Raw genomic sequence first — 23,897 nt, 5'->3', positions numbered from 1 at the left:
CTTTTTGACTGCAAAGTAGTAAAATGGTACGTAACAACGCGTTAGTGGTTATGGCGCAATTCAACACCGGACTCCATCGCGTCGCGCGGGAGTTCCGTGTAGGGGTCGAAGTTGCGTGCTGCATTGCCTCACCTTTCAGCCGTCGCCAAGAAGGGAATAAACTCCGGCACAACGGGAATCTGTATGCAGGTGAATGTTAGGACATCCACTATCAAACCGAGCTTCTCTATGGACGCGGACGCCTTAGTAAAGAATGAGATGGCATGGGGGTTGCAGCGGCCTGCGGCCGACGCCGATGGCCCATGTAGTACCGTTATCAGCAAAAGCTCCCGCAAGACTGTCGGGATTTTAACGTTGGTACAAGCGTTATGAAGTTTTCCACACCAGATCCGCTTCCATTACGTACTGCGATGCAAAGAGAAGGTCTAGATCAATGATATCGAAGCTATGGCTTTGAGCATGCCGGTAGTAAGAATCCTCTCCGGTTGAATGTGCGCCAACAGGACTGCGTGAAACCAAGTGTAGGTAGGTAAACCTGAATATGCATGGGGGGACGAGATTCCATACATGTAGATACTGTATCAGGAGATGACCTTTTCAGGCTTCCCTTTTTCTGAGCTGCGTGGGCTGCAGCCACATCTGTTCGGTCATGGAAAAACAAAACCTCCAGAGCCAAAGTCTCTACACTCCCGCCGTTCTGTGGAAACTCGATGAAAGTTGATGATTGACGTATACTATTCTCTTAAGCATAGGATTCAGACTGATTCTTGCGTCACACATTCGAGAAGGGTGTGGGCTTTCACCAGGTACCCCTTTACTCACATGAGCGATACTCCTTGTCGGCATATCATTAAGCTTTCACCTTCAGTACCCACGAGCTATACAGTGAGGACATCATCAAGTTATACTATAAGGAATATACTAGGTATATACAAAGGCTACTAATATCAGTGCTTTGCTTTCAAAGGAGTAAAGTAAAGGAGGATATGGGTATGAAGCTTAACGGGGCTTGCGACAATGCTATCAACCACATAGGTAGCCGATTATCTTCGAATGACACATCGTTGATTTTGAAACTCAGCCCTCGATGCCGCTTTTTAGATATCCAATCCTCGCCCCGTCTCACCTTTTGGCTTCGCTGTGGCCAATCATGGCGACCAAACACTCGTCTGATGATGTGGCCTGCCAATTCGAAGCAGCGGGGAAGGTTGCAAAGTCGAACTCAGATGATCTAGATCCTTGCAAGTCTTGGGACATCAGGCATTCGGAGTCGGTGATCGGTGAACATTCCTGGCCGAAGCGGTAGTCTCGGCAATATAGAGTACCGATTCTCTGTAGTCTCGCAGTATTAAGAGTCAAGTGATTGGATGTCTTTTGCCTCGACACGATTGAAAAGTAAGCATAATAGATTCTTTGGTTAAATGCAGGCACGGCAAGTGTTCATATTCCCGGCGCCTAACTTTCCATTGATCATCTGAATCAAAACATCTTAGTCATGAGCAATTCCGCTACACAACCCCCTTTCAAAGTGATCATTGTTGGCGCGGGTCTCGCTGGCAGCCTTCTGGCTAGCGGGCTAGCGCGACACAATGTCGACTTCGAGGTGTATGAAAGACAAGAGAAGAACTCCAAAAGAGAAGGATATCAGATCCGCTTAGGGGAAGCTACATTCATAGGCATGCGAGCATGTCTTGACCAAGACCAAATCGATTCAATCTCCAAGCACTTCGGCAGGTCAGCGTCATCGCAGGCACCGATCTTGTACGACAAACACTTTCGCAAGATTTTCGAACCCGGGCGAGACCCGAACTATACACAATCCTCGCCTATTAGCCGCGTCATCCTCCAAAATGCTCTTCGCGAGCCACTTGACACAATGGGCAAGATTCATTATCAAAAGAAATTCAAGGACTTTGACATTTGTCCAGGACTCCATCGAGATATAGTTGCGGTGAACTTCGATGATGGCACCTCTGACGTCTGCGACATTTTGCTTGCTGCTGATGGCAATAAATCGCAGGTAACTCATCTTCCGTTCCCACACTCTTCTATGGATTTGCTTATTCATTCTAGATCAACAATTTCTGCGGACTAAACAACATCGAGGAATTAAGCTCTTTTAGGTCCCTCTTGACTAGATGCGACCTTCCATTGTCAGTTTGCCGCCGGCTGTCACCGGATCCGAGCTCACCTATAGCTACTTTACAAGATGGAAAGACCCTGTATTTCCAAGGTATTTGGTCACTGTGGAATCATTTGAGCTAATTGGGTTGGAATTTGTGCCAATAATCATCTTTCTAGTCTATATGCCCGGTGACATGACAGCTCGTTTTGAAAATGCAGATACCGAAAATGAAGAAGAGCTAGCGTCGTGTATGCTCGGTGTTGGATTCTTCGTCGATCGCATGGCGACCTCACGCAGCTTCGAATCTTTGTCGCAAGCAGAAAAGTGGGATGCCGTTGACCATCTCTTTTGGGACTGGTCCCCAAAACAGTAAGGGTGTTTCCGCAAAGCCTGCTGCAAGTTCGAAATGTATTACTTACATGTTTCTCTCCACAGCCGATATATAATTGGAGTCTTCCGGGGTCAAGAGATGTACTACGGGGCACCACGAGTGTCCTCCCGTCCGTCGACGAACTGGCGCAAATTAGTTACATCAGCTGATGACAAACGGCTCGGGAACCCGCACATATGGCTCATAGGAGATTCTATACACTCAATGTTTCCCTCAAGGTAAACCCTTGGATAGGCCATGCAGGATTCCGGAACTGACATCAGCAGGGGAATGGGTGGTAACCAAGCCATGCGAGATACGGCCGATGCCTTGCCGTTACTAGTCCGATTAGCAGAGACGGCAAAGACGACGGAAGGGCTGAAAGAGGCCGACATAATACAGGCTTGCGACAGGTATGAGGGGGCTGTCATACCTCGAGCTTTTGAATGGGTGAAGAGGAGCGGGGGCAAGAATCCAATGGTAAGCGCCTTGTAACGAATAGACAAGAGTGCAATTGCTAATATTTCAAAAACTATAAGACGATTGACACTTCTAGAGTCACCGACCGAATTATACTTTACATCTTGTCTTATGCTATGAGGACGCGGAGATTGTGGCTTTGGTTGCGTTCGTGGATGACCCGCGTGATGTTTGGTGTAAGAAGCCAGGGATAACATCAGATGCGGTCTCCTGCTGGCTAATCGGGGACAAAGAAGAAAGTTGACAACGCGGAGTTCCACCAGGTTGGATATCAAATTAAGGATGAGACATTAATTAATACTATGATTACAGGTCATTCTACGCTATGTTTAATTAAGGAATGGCTCATAACGCTTGCCCACTGTGGTTCCATTGCCAACCGCGGCATCTGTATAAATCGACAGGACGTCGGTACTGTTCTTGTACTCGACACCACACTTCTCGGAGAAGCCAGAGAACTGGTCCACTCTATCTTGCAAATATGTCTCGAAACCCTTTCTGGAGCAGGAAGTGCCGGGGCCATCGGCGCAATCAGGAAGGGGTTGGGGTGCGCTGTTTACCAGCACACGGTAGTAGTCGCCATTATCGTACCCATAGGCGCCGGTGCAGTTCAGACGCTCAACGGCAATGTTGCCAAGGAATGGCAGGATGCTGGAGGCCTTCCATGCACGGCGGTAATTGATGCGGTCAAGCGGCATGGTGTCGTTGATGGAAGCCTCGCTGCCACCAAACTCAGAGTTATTGAAAAGACCCATCGCAACGATGACCATAGGAGGCAGTTCACGGTGAGTGAAGCTAACATAGATGTCCTCATCGCTTGAGTCACCCATGAGCAGGTTTGCGGTGGCGTTCAGCCAGGGGAGACCGACATATCCAGACGCCTCGGCTCCATAACCGACGTTGTAGTGGTAGCGGACGTCTTCCGTGTACTCCCAGGCGAGCCAATCGTCGGGGGTGAAGAGCTCCAAGTTGCAAAAAGGAGACTTTCCGCGAATGACGGTCTCGTATCCGCAAAGTTGCTGCATGCCAAAGATGTCGTTCGTCGTGAAGTTGAACTCTGGGGCCAAGTCATTGAAGCGGGCAATGATGGGTTTCGTGAACTTTTCCTGGTAGACGGCAGACTGTTTGCTGCCCGCAGAGGAAGAGTAAGCCGGGCAGGCCTTGTAAGGCGTCAAGCTGTCTGCGCCTGACTCCTCCGATTCGTAGATGCTGACGACGTTCATGGTGTTGTCGTCGGTCTCGAGCCCGCGCACGAGAGACTGGGCAGACTTTTCTGTCCTCTCTGCGGAAGAGGTCCATACTCTTTTGGGGAGTCTGAGGTTGGGGTATCTGAACTCGAGGTCGACGCCGAGTTGAGTCGCTTCAAGTCTTCCGACCCGTGTCAAGATCTCGGCCTCAGCCTCAGACACTGGTGCCTCCCAGCCCGACAAGAAGTTCAGGTAAGGGATCTTGCTCCATTCGATGCTCGTCTTGTTGCCCAGCTTTTCGAGGAAGGGCTCGATGTACTCTTCGAAGTCGAAGTCGTTTGCGTAAATGGCTGCATGTCGAACCAGGTAAGCTGCACGTTCTGCTTTGCATCCCTGTGGCGCGTCGGGTGATGATTGAGGGTCTTGTGATTCGAAGTACGGGGCAATGCCTCCCAGGTGTGTCAAGGGGTTGAAGCTATAGGTAGAGTACAATGCTGATGCCGAAGAGTAGGCAACGAAGGGCAGCAGTTGGATGAGCTTCGAGCTCAGACTCTGTTGGCGAGCCATTGTATCGCGCAAACGATTGTGATGAGATAAAGTCCGCAGGTTGGAGATGAAAATCAGTAGAGAGCAGAACTTTAAAATCATCTAAACATTCTGGGCAGCTGTACGGAGCTCATATAGCTTCCGCTGTGTTGACGTTTTGGTCTAATTTGAGTAGCTTCTAGCTGCGTCCAGCCATAGGTGAGATCATTGAGGAGCCGGAAAAAGTGGTAAACCTCGTTTCCCACTAGATTCCCTGTTTTGTTGACGTCAAGAGCAAATGTCTCGAACTAGGCGACTGGCTGGACCGAATGGGCAATGTGGATGTGATGGGGCTCTTAAGTTCCCCACGAAAAACCGGCAAGTCGGCTCAAAGCCAAGACGGGTGAGCTTGCTGGGCCTGTGCCTGGCCATCTCTACGTCATGTAGGGTGGGAAAATCGCCTCTATCGAAGCGCTGCGGCTCTTCCGTTGGCAACCACACCGACTTCTACCGAAATGAGCCTGGGTTGATGATTGGCACTTGAGTCTTCGGCTGATGCGTTGTGACGCTAAATGACAGCACTTGTCAGGGGCGTCCGTTGGCCGCGTGGAGCGTCAGCTCAGCGGACCGGAAGTAACGTGGAGACAGACTGGGCGCGGTGCAGACGGACTACCGATGGCGATGATCCCTTTACCTCGTGCTTTGACAAAGCCCGATGGAACGAATACGCTCGAGTTTACTGACGCGCGCAGCGTACTGTCATCCTGGTTTCCCGTCCCTGTGTTCACGGAGCTAGACATCTGGCCGAGTCCAGACTACCTACCCTGGTGTGTAGGGGCCGTGTGTGTGTTCAGCTACCTTAGCTGAAAGGTCTGCCACCATGGTCACCGATGGTGTGTCTGAGATGCCAAGAAATTCCCGAGGGTTATGCAGAGTACGCACAGTTGGATCTGCAGCACCATTGTCTCTCCTGGAATTATTAGTGCATTGTTTATTTGCTCTGCAAGACACAAACCAGGACGAACGCTCGTTCATCTATGGACCTCCGAAAAATCGATCTGCTCAACTAGCAATCACTTGTACACGTGGAGTCTGTGCTCGCGACCTGCACTGAAATTGGACGAATGCACCAGAACATTGTCTTACACACTCCCGCGATTCTCTACCAAACCCCGATCGCAGCCAAACCATCACCGGACATGCAGCCTCACAACCGGCAGATGAGGGCTGCTGACTGGACATACAGGAAATGTAGACTCGTCTTACACGTTGCTCCTCAAATGAGAACAACAAGTAAGATTCTGACATTGGAGTTGCAAACATTCTCAAAATCTTCATGAAAGCGAATCTACGCGACAAGGAAATTCCACATAGCATTTTTCAAAGACGGAGCTTGCAAAGTTCGTAACACCGGCATGGCACCTGTATCCTAACCCGGTGTTTTCGATTTCGAAAACGGAGAGTTACTACGCATTCATGCAGAACACCACAGTGCCACTGAGAAAAGAAGAAAACCCGATTTAAGGATGAAACAATACCGACTGCGTCTTGGCCAATCATAATGTCAAAATAGGCCTTTTCTCAATGATTTGTACCACATGAAGCATTTCAACGGGCTGGGTTTCCCGTAACCTCGGTCGATTTATCCCCACTCTAGATCGGACCCGATCCAGGTTTCGGCGCCGAGCGGGCTCATACTGGGCGAGTAGCTCCGGACCGGTCCAAGATTCGAGGCGCTTACCGCTACCAACGAGCTCATCCTTCCAGAAGAGTGCATCATCCACACGATGGTATGACTGCTTACATGTACTTTCTGGGTACATGTTCATGTAGATTTGTAACCTCATTGAATACGATCCAAAGTGCTAATAACTTGCAGTAACCATTACAAATGGCCCAGTGAAACTTGGAGTTTGTGGAAATCATCAAGTCTTCAAAAGGGACTGGATTCAATCACTATGAATGCGCGTGATAAGCAGCGCCTTGCAACGTCCGCTTTGGACAAGAGTATCCGAGTCCATCAATTCAAGGTAAATGACTCGCTGCAACGACACTGCTAACTGACTGACTCGTGTGGCCACGTCGAGGCTTTGAATATCTTCCGTGGCCATCTGGCTTAGCCCGAAGTCTTGGCTTTGACTTCATGTTACCTGACTTCTTATCCCACGACCTTCTGCAGAAGAATTTAACATGACAGACTCCACGCTATGGAGAACAATGGCAGATGCGCTGGGGGCTGCTAAGCCGTGCCTTCGTCAGATCCTCGAGCAGATGATGCAATCGGTCGCCTCAACCAAAGTCCAGGCAGCATGGGGAGTGGCCACAGCTGCACTAATACTGTACCTGAACCTGAAGAGGATCCCTTTTGTTTGGCATGTGAGTCATAGCTGTGGACATGATTGACTACCCTATGGAGAAATCGGTCCTAATGTTAATGCCAGTTTCGTGTGTTCAGCCACATTTGGTGGCCCAAGAATGGGCTTTTCGAGCACAAACCTGGAGCTATCTTCCAGCCGGTAGTCACGCCTTCTCGGGTTGCTCTGCTGGAGACCGACTACAATTTGCACAAGTCAAATAGCACCTACTTCTCTGATCTTGATGTTGCTAGGACGGACCTTCTCGCCGCCCTGAGAGCTCAAGCAATTGACGGCGGTCTGTACAAGGATTACAAGAGAGGTGTTCAAGTTCTGCTCGCAGGCACCTCCTGCACCTTCAAGAAGGAAATAAAGCCTGGTGCTGCCTTTAACATGCAAAGCAGAGTCCTCACCTGGGATAAGAAGTGGCTGTACATTGTAACCCATTTTGTCGAGAAGCGGAAAGGGAGCAAGTCGCCCACCTACCAACCATGGAAGGAAGTAGATGAAGGCAAGACTGACCAGTCATCGCCTCTTGTCTATGCGACAGCAATCTCGAAATGCGTTGTCAAAGCCGGTCGTCTCACTGTGCCACCGCAGAAGTTCTTCCAGGCGGCAGGAGTTCTTCCTTCGGAGGACCAACCTGAAGGATCCATTGCAGACGTCACGCCAGATGCAAATGACTTCGGAGGGTGGACTTGGGCAAAGGTTGAGGAAGAGCGTCTGGAGGCATTGAAAATTGCTGATGGTTTTGCCGGTGGTCTAGATGCGGCGCACGAGAAAGCCAATTTGTTGGTTTGAACGTTGACCAAGTGTTTCTGTGCAATGCCAAGGCGAACATGTCGACAGAGAGACAAACTAGAATGATAGAAGGTTGAGAAGTGGACACGGAAGTTGCGGCACGCCATATAGATATGCACGTGTAGACCTGGATATCACGCAACCATCACTTTTTGCTGACGTGAGGTGCTCATATGGTCGATGGATTGGCCCTAAGAGATTCACGTGTTTTTCTTGACCCCTTGCCCTGGTCCTGATCCTTCCGATGTTGTACTTATTTAGAGTGGATGCCGCGATCCCGCTGATCACCTCTTGTTTACCGCAAAGTCTCCCTACAACCTTATCACACATCACCACGTTCCACTGATCCTTTGCCAACTACCGGTCTTATAAGTTGCGTCGCCGACGAGCGTCCATCTATACCCCAGCTTCGCGCTCTGCAGTCTTTGATTCCAACATAAATCGCTGTCCGACAATGCCGAACACCGTATATGTTATTACTGGAACCAACAAAGGCATCGGCCTTGGCCTAGTGAAGACCTTGTTAGCGAGGCCATCTACAACAGTTGTTGCCTCCGTTCGGAATGATGAAGCTGCTTCTTCACTGAAGTCCAGCGTCCGAGATGTAAACAAGGGTAACGGCAGCGAGCTTTTTGTCATATTGCTTGACTTCAACATCGCCCCTGATAGCACTGCCGTCCGCAAAGCCTTCGATACGGCGACTGGCGGCGCCGTCACCCGAATCGATGTTCTCATTAGCAACGCCGCCGTATCTGCCACAGCATCGCGCTCAGTCTTGACCACCGCCGAGGAACTAAGGAGTGCATTCGAAATCAACACCATCGCACCCTTGATGGTGTTTCAAGGTCTCTGGCCGCTCCTGGAAAGACCGCAGGAAGCAGACGGCCCCCCTGCGAAGTTCATCGGAATCACGTCATCGCTTGGATCCATCGAAGAACAAGAGCCTCTTCCTGCTGGCGCTTATGGTCCCAGTAAGGCTGCGCTTAACTGGTTGGTCAAATCGTTGCATATACAACATCCAGACTTGGTAAGCGTGGCTGTCCACCCCGGATTTGTTCGAACGTCTATGGGTGAAGATGCTGCGAAGCAGTGGAACTTTGATCTCAACCGACTTGACACGATTGAAAGCTCTGTTACTGGCGTTCTCGAGGTCATCGACGGAGCGAGTCGTGAGTCCACGTCCGGAAAATTGGTAACACAGACTGGCCAATTGATTGCATGGTGATGGGGGGTGCGTGATTTCCCATCTCCGGCCGAGTTTACCCATTTGTACGAAAATCCCGACAGACTGGGGTTCAATGGTCTTAAGCATATTCTAGATGCGTCTAGCATCATGTTGCAGTTCCCAGTAACTGCGGGATAGTTGGCTGTATGGAGTATCCTTTCGGGTAGCTGGTAATGACCATTGCCACAAGTAAAATCTCCAAGAGTACCCGCAGGCTGTAGTCTAATAATGCCATACCGCGTATCAATAATGAAAGAAGACGACTTCGAAGATCTAAAGAAAACACCTACCTAGGCTTTTGACGCGGGAAGTGCGTGACACAATCGTGTGCCGCCCAAAGTCCCAGCTCTGTTCCTACATGTACTGTTATGTCCTTTTATAGCTGTTACTTCAGGCGTGTCAACAATTACCTCCAATACTCTCTATGTTCCTCGGATAATACGTGTTGAATCAAATCGTAAAGTAATAATCTTTGTGAGTGATCTTCAGGTGCCAGGCATCCAACTAACACTGCCATTTACTGGCGTGTGTATTCGAACTACCTGAGGTACATGCCTGCTTGAGGTAAGGAATGCGACTTTTGGTGGGCGGCCGACATTACCTCGAGCGTAAAAGCCCTGTGAAGGCATACCGTTGCCTAGACTATTTCGCCCACTTCTGGCGCCAGTGGTATCGCCTGCAATTTTGATCATCTTCTTTGATAGGTTCGCAGCCGTATCACTCCATAGAAGTTTGACAACCATGGGAATCCTTCCACAAATGCCGATCACGGTCCCTGCTGCTCGCTACGACACATTTCCACAATTACGTCGCGTCTGTAGAATTAGCTGCGCTGTGGTTAGTCGGTCGGCTCTTAGCGGCGGGAAAAGTGCCGAGGAAGTTCAAGTGGATGCAACATCAAGCGGACTATGCCCGTCACTCCTCACCCATGAGACGATGTCACCGTTGAAGGGACCCAGTAAGAGGAACTTTCAGGCCTCCACCGAAACAGACCCAGCACTGGTTGCGGAGGAAGATCAGCAATTTTGGGACTTTGGTCGAGATTGTAATGCCAATTTCAGATCAAGTGGAAAACATAGAGCCGAAGTTTTTTTTTCTCTGCTACAACTCGTTCGCCATTGTCTTCAATATGGCTTTGTTCAGTTTTGGCAACATTTTGCTGCTCTCTGCAGCCTATGTGTTGTGGAAATTACTTTACCAAATCGTGTATTATCGCTTCTATCATCCGCTAGCCAAATTCCCCGGCCCTTTTTGGGGTTCGGTAACTCGACTGTGGATAACATATCATAATGTCAAGGAGGATGAGTGTCGGGTGAATCAGGAGCTTCACAAGAAGTATGGTAAGTGCACGTCTACCAAGGCATCAGGTTCACAATAAACTTATCTTGCATGTAATGAATATGTTGAGTCCATACATTCAAATAGAGTCAAAAGTTGACTCGCAATAATAGGGCCTGTCATTCGCATCACACCTACCATGTTGCTTGTCAGTGACGCAACCAAGTTACCGGAAATCTACCACCGAAATGCCAACAAGTCGCAACACTACATCACCGGCAGTTTCGGAAAGACGGAATCATTGTTCAACATGCAGGACCATGCAGTTCATGCTCGCTTCCGTAAGATCGCTGCGGCGCCTTACTCTTTTTCAAACATTCGGAAGATGGAGCCTCTGCTTGACAAGCACATCGAGCGCTGGATGTCCAGACTAGATGCATTCGCTACTTCCGGTACCAAGATGGACTTTGCTCCATGGGCAGTCTACCTTGCTTACGATATTGTCTCTGAAGTTGGCTTCGGACAGCCTTTCGGTTTCATTGAACAGGGGAAAGATGTTGAGGGACTCATCCAAGGTTTTCACGACGGCCTTGTGCCGTTTGGCATACTGGCACGGTGCTATCCGTTCACAAATTGGGTCAAGAGCACTTTCTTGGGGAAATACCTTGTCGCATCGCCGGAGCAGGACTCTGGAATCGGGACTTTGATGAGATTCCGAGACGGGCTTATCGTTCAAAGATTCAAAGACATCGAGAAAGGGACGACAGGTGGACGTATCGATTTACTACAAACGTCAGTATTCTGCCCTAAGATTACCCAAAGCTTCTCAGTATCACTTACTCACATGTTCCTAGCTTCATTGAAGCCCGGGACGAGGATGGAAACCCTCTTGATCTGGACTACATCAAAGCCGAAATCTTACTCGTCTTGCTTGCTGGAGCAGATACTACGGGCACTGCATTTCAGGCTTTCATGATGCATATCATGACACATCCCGACGTCTATGGTCGTCTCATGGCCGAGATTGACGAGCAGACTCGAGCTGGTAATCTTTCAGAGATGCCTCAGTACGCGGAAGTCCAGGAACATTGCCCATTCTATGTGGCGTGCATTCGCGAAGCCATGCGATTGGATCCTCCAGCGCCCAACATCTTTCCTCGGCTTGCTGGGAAAGGCGGTATGGAGCTTTACGGCAAGCACGTACCAGAAGGAGCTGAGGTTACTTGCAACCCGTGGCTGGTGCATCGCGACAAGAACATCTTTGGTCCCGACGCTACCGAGTTCCGACCAGAGCGATGGCTAGAAAGCGAGGAGAAGACAAAGGAGATGCTCAAGTACAACATGGGTTTTGGCTACGGGGCCAGAGTTTGCCTGGGCAAAGACCTTGCAATGATGGAATTGCTCAAAGGGCCTCTTCAATTCTTCAGGGCTTTCAAGCCAGAGATCCTCAATAGTGGAGAGCCTGGTAAGTATGTTGTGAAAGGGGGCGTCAGCTTCTTCAAGGATATGTGGGTCACCATCGAACGACGACCGAAGGCGCTGTAATTATCGCGTATGGATTTCTTGCGGTGTAACGGAAGACAGTAACCTGGTTATTTGACGTATCGATTACGAAAGAGTTCTATCTTCGGCTTTCATATACGTTGAAGCAAGTGAAGGCAATAAAGTTGCGATATGAAGATGCTGTCTTGGTATCTATCGAGGCGGGAAAAGAGAGACACGATGAGTACTCTGGCCGTAGTGGCGTACCCTGTGCCATGAGTTCCCCAGTGCTTCCGAGGAATTTGGGATGCTTGATGAAAAGCCTGGGATCGAGCTTGTATCTGTCTAGCCGACTTTCGATCTGCAAATGATTCGCAACCGCGTAGGCAACATTCGGCATGTCAAAAATGTCTGTTGCTCTAGATGTTGGCAAAGACACTGGCCCCTCGCTGGCGTCCCCATAATCGATCGTCTCTATTGCTTGCACAAGGTCCGCTACTTTGATGTACACCTGCATAGGAGGCGAGTTTACAACCAAGTCGCTTAGTGAAGCTTTGACAGCATACGTGCCGACGATGTCGCTGACAACTTGATCAATACAAGGGTTAGCGGCATGGTACCGAGTGACACAGTCACGGATGGAGGGGAAAAGAAGTCAATCAATAATTGCAGGATAGGGCATCCCCTACACGACCGGCGCGAACGCGGCTTTCTTCCTCTGGGCTGATCTTGGGAGGGCTTGGAAAAGACACAACCTTGGAACTGTCGAAGACGAGGACCTGGATGACTTCTTGATGAAGCTCTTTTTGAAACACAAGGCATATGTTTCTTCGGGAAAAGACTTTGGTTTTGAGAGTGTTGGGTGGTTCCGTATTGTGTTCTCTCAGGATGAAGCTCAGTTGCTTACTGGCCTGGAAAGAGTTGCTGCTGCACTAAACCCCGGGGTAGCACCCATACTATAAGTCAGTAGTCTCCTCGCCACGGGACCATTGAATTAATTCCACCCATCTGCAATATTCATGATCCCACCTCAAGAAATCCGGACGCTGCAGGTATCAACCTAAGCGAACATATTTTTGGATTGCTACGTAGCTCGCATTGCCGAACTGGTTAGAAAGGCTTGCAAGACCCGGGGGTTGTGATTCGCAACCTAGGTATCGACAGCACTAGGACGGGCCGAAATTGTCGATTGCAGACAGAAAGACACTGAATGCAGGGTGAATCGGGTGCTGGAAAAAGGGCCAGAAGTTCCAGCCATGACCCGGAACTAGCGTCTTATCGTTGTATCCAATTATGAACAGAAGTATGTTTCAAGTAGGTGTATCCGTACGATCCGTATGATAATTGCTGTCTCCCTCTCCCCTTTGCCGAAGCTTGAACTTGCGGGTGATCGTTCTTAATGCGGGGTAAATCTGGAGAGTTCCCCGCGCGGTGAAATCTCGCTATCGGGGCAACTAAGACTACCTCGTATTAGGCAGCATGGATACCTATGAAATTCCGGAACACCCGAGCCAATGCTCAGTGAACTTTCTCTAGGCACATGAGAAGGGGCTCTGTGGTTCTATGCCTTCGTCCACTTCAAGTGTCCTTGCTCAAATCCCGACCATGTTCCAAATAACATCACGCTGAGTCTCTCGAAACTATCTCAGCTCTCACGCTCGACACTGTCGGAATCCAATCCTGCAATGGTGCCCTCCGACGGGAGCAGTGATTATCTTACCGCACTGCGTCATCGGCGGAATAGAAGGGTCCCTTACGTCAATCAAGCATGGTAAGCCTTCCGAAGACCGCCCAGGTCAGGAAATACCTAACACGTTTCCAAGCATCGAATGCAAGAGGAAGAAGATCAAGTGCGACGGTGTCAACCCCTGCGCGGCATGCACACGGAATTCGGTCACATGCCAATACCACCCACAGCGTCGAGTTCTAGGCACTCCGAACCTCAGTTCAAAGTAAGTTACATCCCTTCAATTACATGTTGTACATCTTCAAGTAAATCTTTGGAAATCTTCTCCCCTTCGCTATCCTACCGGGGGATCTATATAGCTCACGGAAATTAAGGAACGGGGATCCAAGCAGACCTCATACTTCTCCTCAACATGAAAACTCACTCAGCGTCTCAAAAGCTGTATCTACACACACTCCATCATCACAATCGCCTGGCCAAGAGACGAGTCCTGTCCTTGAGTCTAGGCCAAATCTCATGTCATGTGACGCAAGTAGTAATTCTCCGGAGTTTTGTGGCCCATCAAGCTCTGAGTTCACTTTTGGAGTTGTCAAAGGCAATCTTGAGGCCATGGGAATCCCGCCCTCTATTTTGGACAAGTCTACTCCGAAGACCAACCCTGCCTCAAATACGCCATCTCAGCTGGCGCAATATGGGCCACTCATGAAGATTCTGGCCCGAGATCCGCTATGGGAAATCAGCCTCGAAGATGCTACCAACCACATCCGAGAGTGGTTTTCGGGCACCGGCTTTCTCTACGCCGTCGTCAGCGAAGAGCAGCTGCTCAAGGTTGCTAGTAACGTGTTTGACACTCTACGGGCCGTCAACGTTCACGAGACGCGGGGTCGAGGAACTCTGGCAGAGTGTCTTTTCCACAGTGATACTAACAAACTAAAACTTGTCCTGGTCACTTGCTTGACTTTGGAGAGTGGCAATTGCAATGACTTAGCTCAGAGGCTCTTTCAGAGCGCCACCGAAGCTGGCGAGGGGCTTCTATGGGGTAAAAACTCGATTAGCAACATACAGATGCTGGTGTTGATGGTATGTATTGCTCTTACCTGGAACAGGCGGAATATTTTTCCCGGGTGATGTTACTGACGGGTGCACACGTAGGCCCTTTACTACTATCACCTTGATGAAGAAGTACGGACCGGTCGCATGATTGGATTTGCAGCTCGGCTCTGCCTCGAAATGGGCTTACATCGCAGGGCTTCTGTAGATCGCTTTGCCAACTCGGAAGAGCAAGCAGCGGGGCTACAGACGTTCTGGTGTGTGTACATGTTAGAGAGAAGGACAAGCCTGGGCCAGGGGATACCGTTCTATATACAGGACTGCCATGTCGACCCCACACTACTCGCAATGGTAAGATTACACCAACTCTGTGACGTTGTACTGGATTATTCTCCAAGACCTGCTGACAAGCCGATAGAACGGACATGATCCGGTGATGACCGCGCTTCTCGACTGGACCAAACTAGCGGGCAAGACGTGGTACGCCCTCAATAGCCAAGTCGAGAAAGAGAGTGAGCTTAATATCGACAAAATCGACTATCTCGATTACCGGATAGAGCAGTGGTATCAACTCCTGGCTGACGACCTGAAGCTTGAACCCATCCAGCCGGGGCAAGAGGTTCGACATGTTCAGGCTGTGCTATTTCTCCGCAAGAGCCATTTGCACAACTTGATCTGTCGCCCGGTGCTCCAATCTGGTACGCGGATCACGCAGTATCAGAGACATGCTCACAAGGCCGTCGCCGTTGCCAAAGAGTCGCTACAGATGCTCTCAGGCCTCAACGAAAATACCGCCATCATAAAGCGTAATCCGCTTTTTTTCAAGCACCTCTTACTAACTGCTTTTGGCAACCTGTTGCTGGCTGTTGTGAATGCCAGCTCCATGTTCTGTGACAAAGTCACTGTCGAGTTTGACATTGCGCTGGATATGATCAGAGCCCTAAGCAATAGGTCGACGTTGTTGCTGACTCTTTGAGAGCGTCTTCAAGGCCTACGGAAACTCACGACACGGCTGTCTGCCTCTTCGGCCACGGCATCGACTAGCAGCGGGCAAGGTGAACAGAGAGATAGTGTCGAAAGCCCTTCTGATGCTCTATTGTTTGGCAATATGGGAGATATGATGGTTTTTGACCAGCTGAACGGTTTCTTTGATCTTACGCCCATGTCCACGAATTGTACAACGGGCAATTGGACTTTTCCGATTGGCGATTGAGCAAGTTCCGGTCACTTCCGAGCCGGAACTAATAGCGGGGTCAAACTAACTCCGGTCATCCCGTCAGAGTAAGAACTTATTAATAACCAAGCAAAAGAGCCAGCTCAGTGCAGTCAACCCCGCTGTCTCATCTAGCAAATGCTGAAGTTGATGTGATCAAGATCTGAATCAGTGTTTACTTTAGTGTTTGTTCAGCTTTTAGACCCTGCATTCCTAGCAATTGTCTCTCTACGATCGCAGCACTTCCTAACATGGGCTCCCCATTTCCGATGGAGACATTGGCGGGGTACACGTCACGAACAGTGCCCTTCAAAGTTACCTCAGATATAACCATCAACGCCGACGTCGTGTACCCCGAGAAGTCAGATGGCTCTCCCGCTGTTGTGCTGCTGCATTATCACGGTGGCTTTCTTGTAAGCAATTGCTTCCGTTCAAGCCGCATACCCATATGAATTATCTCACTGGGTCGCTTGATCTACGCCGTTCGAAGCTAACAGGAAGACTTTCCTAGATCGTCGGAGATCGGTATTCGTTCTTGCCTCACTGGCTTGTGCATGCCTCCGCCTCCCGTGGATGGGTCTTTGTGACTCCCGAGTACCGCTTGATGCCCGAGTCGACCGCACACGACTCCGTTGAAGATGCAGCGGACGCCTATAAATGGGCCCTGTCGTCACTGCCGGAGATCATAGGCCGTCCGGTCGGTTCAATTTTAGTCGGTGGGTCAAGCGCTGGTGGGTATCTAGCTCTTAACACAGCCGTCTCGGCTGCTCAAAAGCCTAGTGCACTTCTGCTCATCTACGGGATGCTCGATCCTTCTGGTAGTCGATACACAACTCCCGGGAAGAATATCTTCGGCCGGCCGCCAGTCGAGACCGGGCCGATCCTGGAAAAGTGGCCCATGGCCAAGGCTTCGGGCGAAGAGAGGAAGCCTGTCTCAGCTTATCCGATATCAGGCGACCCGTCCGCTGACCCCAGATTTGCTCTTACGTCGGCACTGCACATCGACGCCCTCTTCCCCGACTACATGACTGGCGTCTCTGGTCTTACTCGTCAGATTGCCACTCAAGGAGCTGCAGCAGTACCCAAAGAACACCAACATCTATTCCCACTTGACTTTGGGGATTTCAGTGGCTTCCCGCCTGTCATGCTACTCCATGGTGCGAACGACTCAGCTGTACCGGTTGAGTGTAGCACCAGAGCCGCAGAGAAGCTCAAGGCATCTGGAGTGCGTGTGTTGGCAGAGTTTCCATCTGATGCGGAGCACGGTTTCGATGGAAGGTCCGGTAACGTCAACGTCGAGACTTCAGCTGGGGATTCGGTGACTGCTGTGGAGTCTCTCAGGAAGGCGATTGGTTTCCTCGAGCAGCATGCAGCCAAATAGCATCGACTTTGAAAAGCTCAGCTTTCAATGGAGCTTGAACATAAACCGCGTCAACTTACATTCGATAAGGATGTTAGAGTCAGAGAGTTTAATTTAACAGGTGGATACAACGTACCTCTTAGGATCGAATCATGAACCTATCCAGAAGCCATCTTACTTCATTCATAGTTGATTGCACATTGATTATAAACCCTGGAACAACTTGAGTGTAGTCAGGTCATTCGAGATAACTGAAATAGCCAGCACTCGCTAGCACAGATAGAAGCATTCAAGCTTGATTATTTTCATCCATGACGCAGTCACATAACCGCCATTCTCTTCTTCTTTTTCGACCGACTCATAATCACAAAGATGCCGATATGAGACACGTTACTCGATTTCTTGCACCTTCAACCTATCTTCTACGAACACGACACAACAATGGACCTTCTTTCTCCGAAATTCCAACGCTGATAGTAGAGATAGCTTCCATCGGCTCCACCGCCTCAAGATCATAACATTTAAAGGTTGTTGCAACAAGCTTGAGCATGTTCGTCATGGCCATGTTGCGTCCGATACACATGCGATGACCCATGCTAAAGGGGCTGAGGAAACGCTGGAGCTTCTCCCCTCCTTGATCATAGAATCTTGAGGGGTTGAAAACATCGTGGTCTTTGCCCCAAATGGCAGGATTATGATGAACAACGTGGTTCAGGCTGAACAGGCCGGTCTTGTTGTTTTTGTCAGCAATTCCAGTTACACCAATCTTGGGAGAAGGGAGAGACGCACGCCCTTGGGAGCTACGTAGCCCTCGATTTCGAAGCCTTCCTTGGCAGTCACTTCTCGCTCCAAGGGCATAGTGAAAACAGAGTTCATCCGGAAGTTTTCATCTAGACAAGCCATGACGTATGGAAGCTTTGCTTCAAGGTCTTTGATAGGCACGATGGCCGAACCAACATCATCAACCGCTGCATCGACCTCCTCTACCACCTTGGTATGTACAGCCGGGTTTTGAAGAATGTGAGAAAAGAGAAGAGTAAGGGTTCCGGACGTCGTATGGGAGCCAGCAACACTAATAATATGTTAGAGAAAACAGCGGAGAAAATCAACTGAGCAATGCAACGTCGAACAACCTACATAAATGCAAATGCCTCTGTTTGTATGTCTAGCTCTGTGAGCTTAGCGCCTGTCTCCGTGTCTACGGAGTTGATCAGACTGGTGATGAGGTCTTTTCGAGCAGCACCAGTGTCAGCTAATCGGTTTCTCACACACTGCGCGGTAAGGGTCTTGAGATTTTTTCTAGCTGCGAGAAGCTGTTGCAGCCATGGAATCGGGATCCATGGAGAGATAGCTTTGATGAGCGGCATAAAATCAGGAATCATGCCCATTAGGCAAGCAAGAAAGATGTGGTCATTGATGGGAGGCAATTTCGAAATGTCCTTTTCGATCTGCGAGTCAAATTGACAGCGGAAGGCGAGATCTCCTAGAACATCAAGGACAAAGAAGGCTATCAGTTCCTTGAGGTCGAAAACTTGGCCAGTTTGGGAGTACTCGTCGAGGTTATTGCGGAATTGAAGCATGTGACCGTCAATGTGCTGCTCCATTTCTTTGATCGACTGCAAAGAGAATGCGTGTGCCATCTGCCGTCGCCGCATCGAGTGTACCTTGGAAAATCAGTGTGTGATCTCCCATACCTTGCGAAACTTCCAACGACTCACCTCTTCATCTCGAGTTCCAAACAAATTGGGATTGAAAGAAGTGAAGCCATCATAAAAAGCTGTCTTGGCCAAAGTTCGGCCAGCCTTGTAAATCCTCGGTACGGCACTCCCTTGTCTGAAGGAAAGCATGTTGGGGCCAATGCGGACGACATCCCCATACTTCTCGTGCAGAACGACTAGGGTCTCCGGTAGGTGCAAGTTCCATAGTTCCCGGAGTCTCCAGAAGTTGGTAACTGACGCAAGAAAAGGGCCAGGGAATCTGGCCAAAGGATGTATTTTCCGGTAGTAGAACGTATAGAGGCCGATGAGAACAGCCAAAAAGGCTGTGATCGACGCGAAAGGGTGCGCGGTTGCGACTGGCAATAGCTGTTTGGCGTCCATGTCTGCCTGGATTTCTGATCTCTGGTGTTATCGGGTCATTGGATTTACGCACATCTAGGAGGATAATGAAGGCCTAATATATGCCTAGCTTGTTTGACTTCAGCAGTGCAGACCCTCGTAAGTCCATGTCCCTTCACATTCAAGTGTGGGCGGCCGAAATTCCGAAAACATACTTCGGATTGCTTCATACAGTTTGATGATTCCGTCTGGGCCAATCGGATTGCTCCACCGGCAGATCGAAACGGAATTTCAGAGGTGGACACTGAGAAATGGAGAGGGACCGTTCCGTGCGAGCCAATCAAGTTGGTCTAACTTTCGGAACCCCAACTTACACGGGTCATTCTGATCGTTTATCAGGATGGTCTTGAACCTCGGGCCTATCAGAAGGTACTGCCGCCTGGTCTGCACTAAGTCCTGAAGTTACATCTGAGGACCTGATCTAGCGGTCGCGTGTCTAAGAAAACAAAGTAGGTAAGGAGGTGTAGCAAACGCCAAAAGAGGCAGATCATCTTAAAACACATTTCATGGAATTACAAGAAGTTTGAAACATTTTATCGTCGTTTATGCTTTCACGCCTCAGAAGTCACTACTTCGGGCTCTTTTCTTAAAGGCACTTAATTAAGTACATGATGTTGTGGACCTCAAGAAACGGTCAATGCCAAATAATAGAGGCTACAGAGCTGGAAGATCTACCCACGTGTTGATGCAAGATACACATGTGTAATGTAAGAGCACCATTTCAGATGTGTCTTCCTTCTCGGAAATGACATTCAAAGGTGATAGCTACATCTATCCGGTGAAACACATCGATTAAACTGGTTGCCTGTCCCTGCAAATGCTCCTCTAACCTCATACCGCCACGCTAGTTCAGTTCAGTCTGGACGTACTCAAAGTCCTAAAAACAGTGATGTTAGCCTTGCTACGTTATGGAAGCTTGGAATAGATTCAATATACCGCAGGATTTAGAGTCGGAAGTCTAGTTCCGGTACTGTAGATCGCGAAATGGGTTCCAACGAAGTTCTGCCAGCCCTCAACGTATGACTGGAGCCAGCGATTCTCAACAGTCGCAAGCCAACTTGGCGCTTTATCTCCTGTAGAGTATCCTAAACGATATCCTACATCCTTGGCCTCGATGAAAAGCTTCACTGGCTCGCCATTGGCAACATCCTCATCCTCAATGTAGGTAGTATTGAGTGTAGCGTCGGGGCCCGTTCTAGTGTGCGTGACTATGCATCGCCTACCAGTATCGTTCGAGTAAGTAATGGCGACTTCGTTGTGGTAGTGAATGCTGAGATAGACACTCGCACCGGCCTCCTGTCTCCACGATGCCGGGCTGAAAGAGCTGACTTCGGTGCTAAAGGTAGTATTGATGTCGACCTGCTTGCGAAGTAGTGCTGCCGGGGTTTCGCGATCGTTCAGAGTGTAAACATTGCCTCTGATTCGGAGCTTGCCAGGGCTGGACTCGAAGTCTGTGAAGCCTTTGTATGGTGTCCGTGTATAGTAGTAGGCTTCATCAGTGAGTCCACCCTCGAAATCGTCGCGCCATATCTTGGGCCGGTTCAAGTCGTACAGAACGTCGGGCATGTATTCAGCAATCGGCTCGTTGTTGTTGAACATGGGCCACCCGTCAGCGTCCCATGTAACAGGACACAGGAAGGTCTCGCGACCAAGCTGAGGAAGTCCAGTACTGTTCCTAGGATTCTGTGGTCGAATCGCTAGGAAAACGGCCCACCAGTTTCCATCGGCGTCGTCAACAATGTCTGCATGCCCCGTAGCAAGTACTGGCAGAGACATATCTTCGCCATTCCACAATACAGGGTTATGAGGGTTTCCTTCCCACGGCCCGTCCAAAGTCTGAGAGCGATATACATTTGCTTTGTGATTAGCCTCGGTTCCAGAATCGGCAGTGACCATGTAATATGTGCCGTTGAGTTTGTACAAGTGGCTCCCCTCGGTCTAAGATAGTTCGGTTGACGATTAGCTAAGACGGTTTCATATTATGCTGGTCGTTATGGCGAATGAGGCTTACGAGTGGGTAGCCAAGCTCTGGAGGTACCGTTGTCGTGTGGAGAACACGGGAGTTACTCAAGGAGTCGCCAGTCTTGATGTCGATCTCGGTGATCCAGTTTGCAAAATTACCATTCTCGACAAATTCAGAGAATGTCGAAGTCAAATAGACTTTCCCATCATCGTCGAAAAAGAGGTCCGGGTCGAAGCCCCACTGGTCAACATATGTAGGTTCACTCCAACTAGCCTGATCAAATATATTTGGGGTCGTGACGTAAAATGAACGGGGCACCCGTGTAACCTATGGGAAAAGCCCACCAGTAAGTGGCCAAAGTTCCTCTCACATACTACGCTTAAAGAACTCACATTGTCCGGAGGGCTGATCACGTCGAACACTGTGTCAATCAAGTAAAAGAGACCGTTGTGGTGTCTCAGCGTTGGCGCAAAGATACCACCACTCGGAGCGGTACCGCGCATGTTCAGCTGGGACGGCCGCGATAGTGCATGGCCAATATTTTCCCACTTCACGCTGCATCGGTTGAGTGAGCATTGGGCAACACGGTGCTACGCAGGTCGCTCAGAAACAAGTAGACTCACAGGTCGGTTGAGTGGTAAATGGGGACGCCGGGAAAGAACTCAAAAGTGCTAGTTGCAAGGAAGAAGTCTTGACCAACTCTAATGATCGTTGGGTCCGGATTAAACCCCGGAATGATAGGGTTCACAAGTCCTTGTGCGAAAGCTATCCGGAAAGTTAGCCTTGGGTAGATAGTTTAGTCGATGCTGATAACCTGGTGAACTCACTCGGAAGCAATGCAACGACCGAGGCCAGTGGCATGAAAATAGTGGACTTCATATCGGCTGTCTCAGTGTCATCGAACCCAAATGCAACACAAATATGGTACTACCCAACCTTCTACCAGATGTCACGGACTAATCTCGTCATGGTATGAATGCTTTATATCACTCTGAATGAATCCGGGGTAAATGACGTTGGACCTGCACCCCTCACGGATAAATGCCTGGCTCAATTGACCCTGGGCGGGATGCCGGGTGTGGCAGGTTGCATTGCATTTAAGCTAAAAGTGGACGAACCTGGCTAAAATGGCTCCATTCGGTTTTCGCGATGATGCTAGCCGAGGTGGTAGAAGAGCCATGCTGCAAACCCCCCAATTTCAGGGTTTCCGTTTTTCGACTTGTCATGGGTATCATTATGTCGTGAGCCAGTGATGGCTGAGGTATCGTCAGATCTCTTCAGTCACCATGATTTGCTTTCCAGAACCTTGGGCGGTACGATCAACTTGGTATTTGGGCTAGGTAGACAACGTGTAGGCTAGTCAATACCAGACCCCCCCCCCCCCAATCAATACCTTGAGTAAAAGAGGTCAATTGAGATAGCTGAACTGAGGCAGGCATACTTATGGTCAAGAGTTGCATGTGCTTTCCCGCACTTCCCAGCTTTATAAGCACTTACTTACTCTACTACGTAGTTATGCTAGGTCTCTCGGATATATCCAGTTATCAACTTAGTACTTATGTCTACTTCCCTTAATTGTTGCCTTCGCGTTGTTCTTGACGGTAACACGCAAGTACTTTCCTGCGCGCCGAAGACAATTGCGTTGTTCTAGCAGTAACCTGATGTTGGACGCATAGCTTAACTCGATGTTGACACTGCCACGAAATCATGCTTTGTTCGAAGTCTCCGTGCTATTTTTGACCTTGAAAACCTTGAGATAGATCCAGTTTACTTTCAAAACTTCAAAACCAAGGTGCTTGGTCCAATCAACTCTTTGCAGACGCAAAGCCTCAATTCCCAAATTCGATGTTTCAGACGCTGAACAAAGCCCTTTTTATGATTGTTTTCGTTACAATGCCACTATCATGGCATTCATTGCCTAGGTGACCAGGTTAGAAACGTAGATTAGACCTTTGCCAAAATCTTTAAAAGTGCAATGATTCCTCCACATTGGGACATAAAGTACATCAGTATCCTACCCACGATAAGCGTACCATTTCCACGACAACACATAGCATCCTATACCTACACAGCTGATCCACTGCAACCTCCCCAGACCTAAAGCAACTCTACTCGAAGAACCTTTGCGGAACATCCTGCGCCCACCGCTCGATATGTGTGATCAACCGTCCGTTGCATTCTATTGCACGCAATGCGGTAAGCCATACGCCTCGGTCTTCCTTCCTGGCAAGTTTGAGCGCTGTCAAAACCCCGAGCCTTGCAAGAAGATTATTGAGCTCGATGGAGGCAGCGTTGTTAGGGGCGTTTGCGAAGACTGCACCCGCCATCTTGTTGTTATTCGCGCACTCGCTTTGGCTGAGTCTGAGCGTTTGAGAAATCAGCGTTCATGAGTGGGTTGAAAAGCGTACCGATTTTGGATCTAGGTTGTTACGTATAATGATAGAATTATTCCAGTCATATAGAATTAGACACGGGTCTTCGAGATTTAAGAATACATCTTTTCCAACGGAAAACAGGTGGCTTATTTCCATTCGGCCTTAGTAAATACCCAGTCTCTCAAATTAATGTTCATGCCACCACTTAGTTGCGTGTATGCATCGGAGTGTGGCTTCACATGTGCCTACTCTCCCTCATCCTACTCCACCTAAGATCCAGTGGATTGGACAGCAGGCTGACTTAC

General features: G+C 49.3%; 8 protein-coding genes across 8 annotated transcripts; 4 read left to right on the top strand and 4 right to left on the bottom strand.

Annotated features, from left to right (window-relative positions):
- Positions 1-1,495: 1,495 nt before the first annotated feature.
- Positions 1,496-3,169, top strand: CTAM01_05474 (uncharacterized protein; the record flags this gene model as incomplete). Its single annotated transcript, XM_060521504.1, has 6 exons — positions 1,496-2,020; positions 2,074-2,233; positions 2,302-2,494; positions 2,561-2,734; positions 2,783-2,975; positions 3,035-3,169. The coding sequence occupies 6 exons, from the start codon at positions 1,496-1,498 to the stop codon at positions 3,167-3,169; spliced, it is 1,380 nt and encodes a 459-aa protein (XP_060383718.1).
- A 135-nt stretch (positions 3,170-3,304) lies between these two features.
- On the bottom strand, positions 3,305-4,729 carry CTAM01_05473 (histidine acid phosphatase; the record flags this gene model as incomplete). The annotated part of the gene is made up of 1 exon (XM_060521503.1): positions 3,305-4,729. The coding sequence occupies one exon, from the start codon at positions 4,727-4,729 to the stop codon at positions 3,305-3,307; it is 1,425 nt and encodes a 474-aa protein (XP_060383717.1).
- Positions 4,730-6,877: 2,148 nt separating this feature from the next.
- Positions 6,878-7,842, top strand: CTAM01_05472 (capsule polysaccharide biosynthesis protein; the record flags this gene model as incomplete). The annotated part of the gene is made up of 2 exons (XM_060521502.1): positions 6,878-7,063; positions 7,129-7,842. The coding sequence occupies 2 exons, from the start codon at positions 6,878-6,880 to the stop codon at positions 7,840-7,842; spliced, it is 900 nt and encodes a 299-aa protein (XP_060383716.1).
- Positions 7,843-8,296: 454 nt separating this feature from the next.
- Positions 8,297-11,890, top strand: CTAM01_05471 (flavonoid 3',5'-hydroxylase; the record flags this gene model as incomplete). Its single annotated transcript, XM_060521501.1, has 4 exons — positions 8,297-9,011; positions 10,300-10,407; positions 10,519-11,137; positions 11,200-11,890. The coding sequence occupies 4 exons, from the start codon at positions 8,297-8,299 to the stop codon at positions 11,888-11,890; spliced, it is 2,133 nt and encodes a 710-aa protein (XP_060383715.1).
- Positions 11,891-11,966: 76 nt separating this feature from the next.
- Positions 11,967-12,482, bottom strand: CTAM01_05470 (uncharacterized protein; the record flags this gene model as incomplete). Its single annotated transcript, XM_060521500.1, has 1 exon — positions 11,967-12,482. A coding segment is annotated over one exon (516 nt), but the record flags the coding sequence as incomplete, so codon positions are not given.
- Positions 12,483-14,123: 1,641 nt separating this feature from the next.
- CTAM01_05469 (uncharacterized protein) lies at positions 14,124-17,158 on the top strand (the record flags this gene model as incomplete). The annotated part of the gene is made up of 5 exons (XM_060521499.1): positions 14,124-14,594; positions 14,667-14,915; positions 14,983-15,473; positions 15,995-16,190; positions 16,289-17,158. The coding sequence occupies 5 exons, from the start codon at positions 14,124-14,126 to the stop codon at positions 17,156-17,158; spliced, it is 2,277 nt and encodes a 758-aa protein (XP_060383713.1).
- Positions 17,159-17,552: 394 nt separating this feature from the next.
- Positions 17,553-19,236, bottom strand: CTAM01_05468 (uncharacterized protein; the record flags this gene model as incomplete). The annotated part of the gene is made up of 4 exons (XM_060521498.1): positions 17,553-17,867; positions 17,927-18,209; positions 18,275-18,801; positions 18,856-19,236. The coding sequence occupies 4 exons, from the start codon at positions 19,234-19,236 to the stop codon at positions 17,553-17,555; spliced, it is 1,506 nt and encodes a 501-aa protein (XP_060383712.1).
- An 862-nt stretch (positions 19,237-20,098) lies between these two features.
- On the bottom strand, positions 20,099-22,096 carry CTAM01_05467 (glycosyl hydrolase family 43; the record flags this gene model as incomplete). The annotated part of the gene is made up of 6 exons (XM_060521497.1): positions 20,099-20,131; positions 20,191-21,192; positions 21,266-21,544; positions 21,610-21,772; positions 21,841-21,982; positions 22,045-22,096. The coding sequence occupies 6 exons, from the start codon at positions 22,094-22,096 to the stop codon at positions 20,099-20,101; spliced, it is 1,671 nt and encodes a 556-aa protein (XP_060383711.1).
- Positions 22,097-23,897: the final 1,801 nt, after the last annotated feature.

This window comes from Colletotrichum tamarilloi (genome assembly GCF_030869305.1).
Source record: "Colletotrichum tamarilloi strain Tom-12 chromosome Unknown Scaffold_14.1, whole genome shotgun sequence".
In the NCBI taxonomy this organism is placed as follows: Eukaryota; Fungi; Ascomycota; class Sordariomycetes; order Glomerellales; family Glomerellaceae; genus Colletotrichum; species Colletotrichum tamarilloi.
This window is presented reverse-complemented; position numbering and strand designations above follow the sequence as displayed.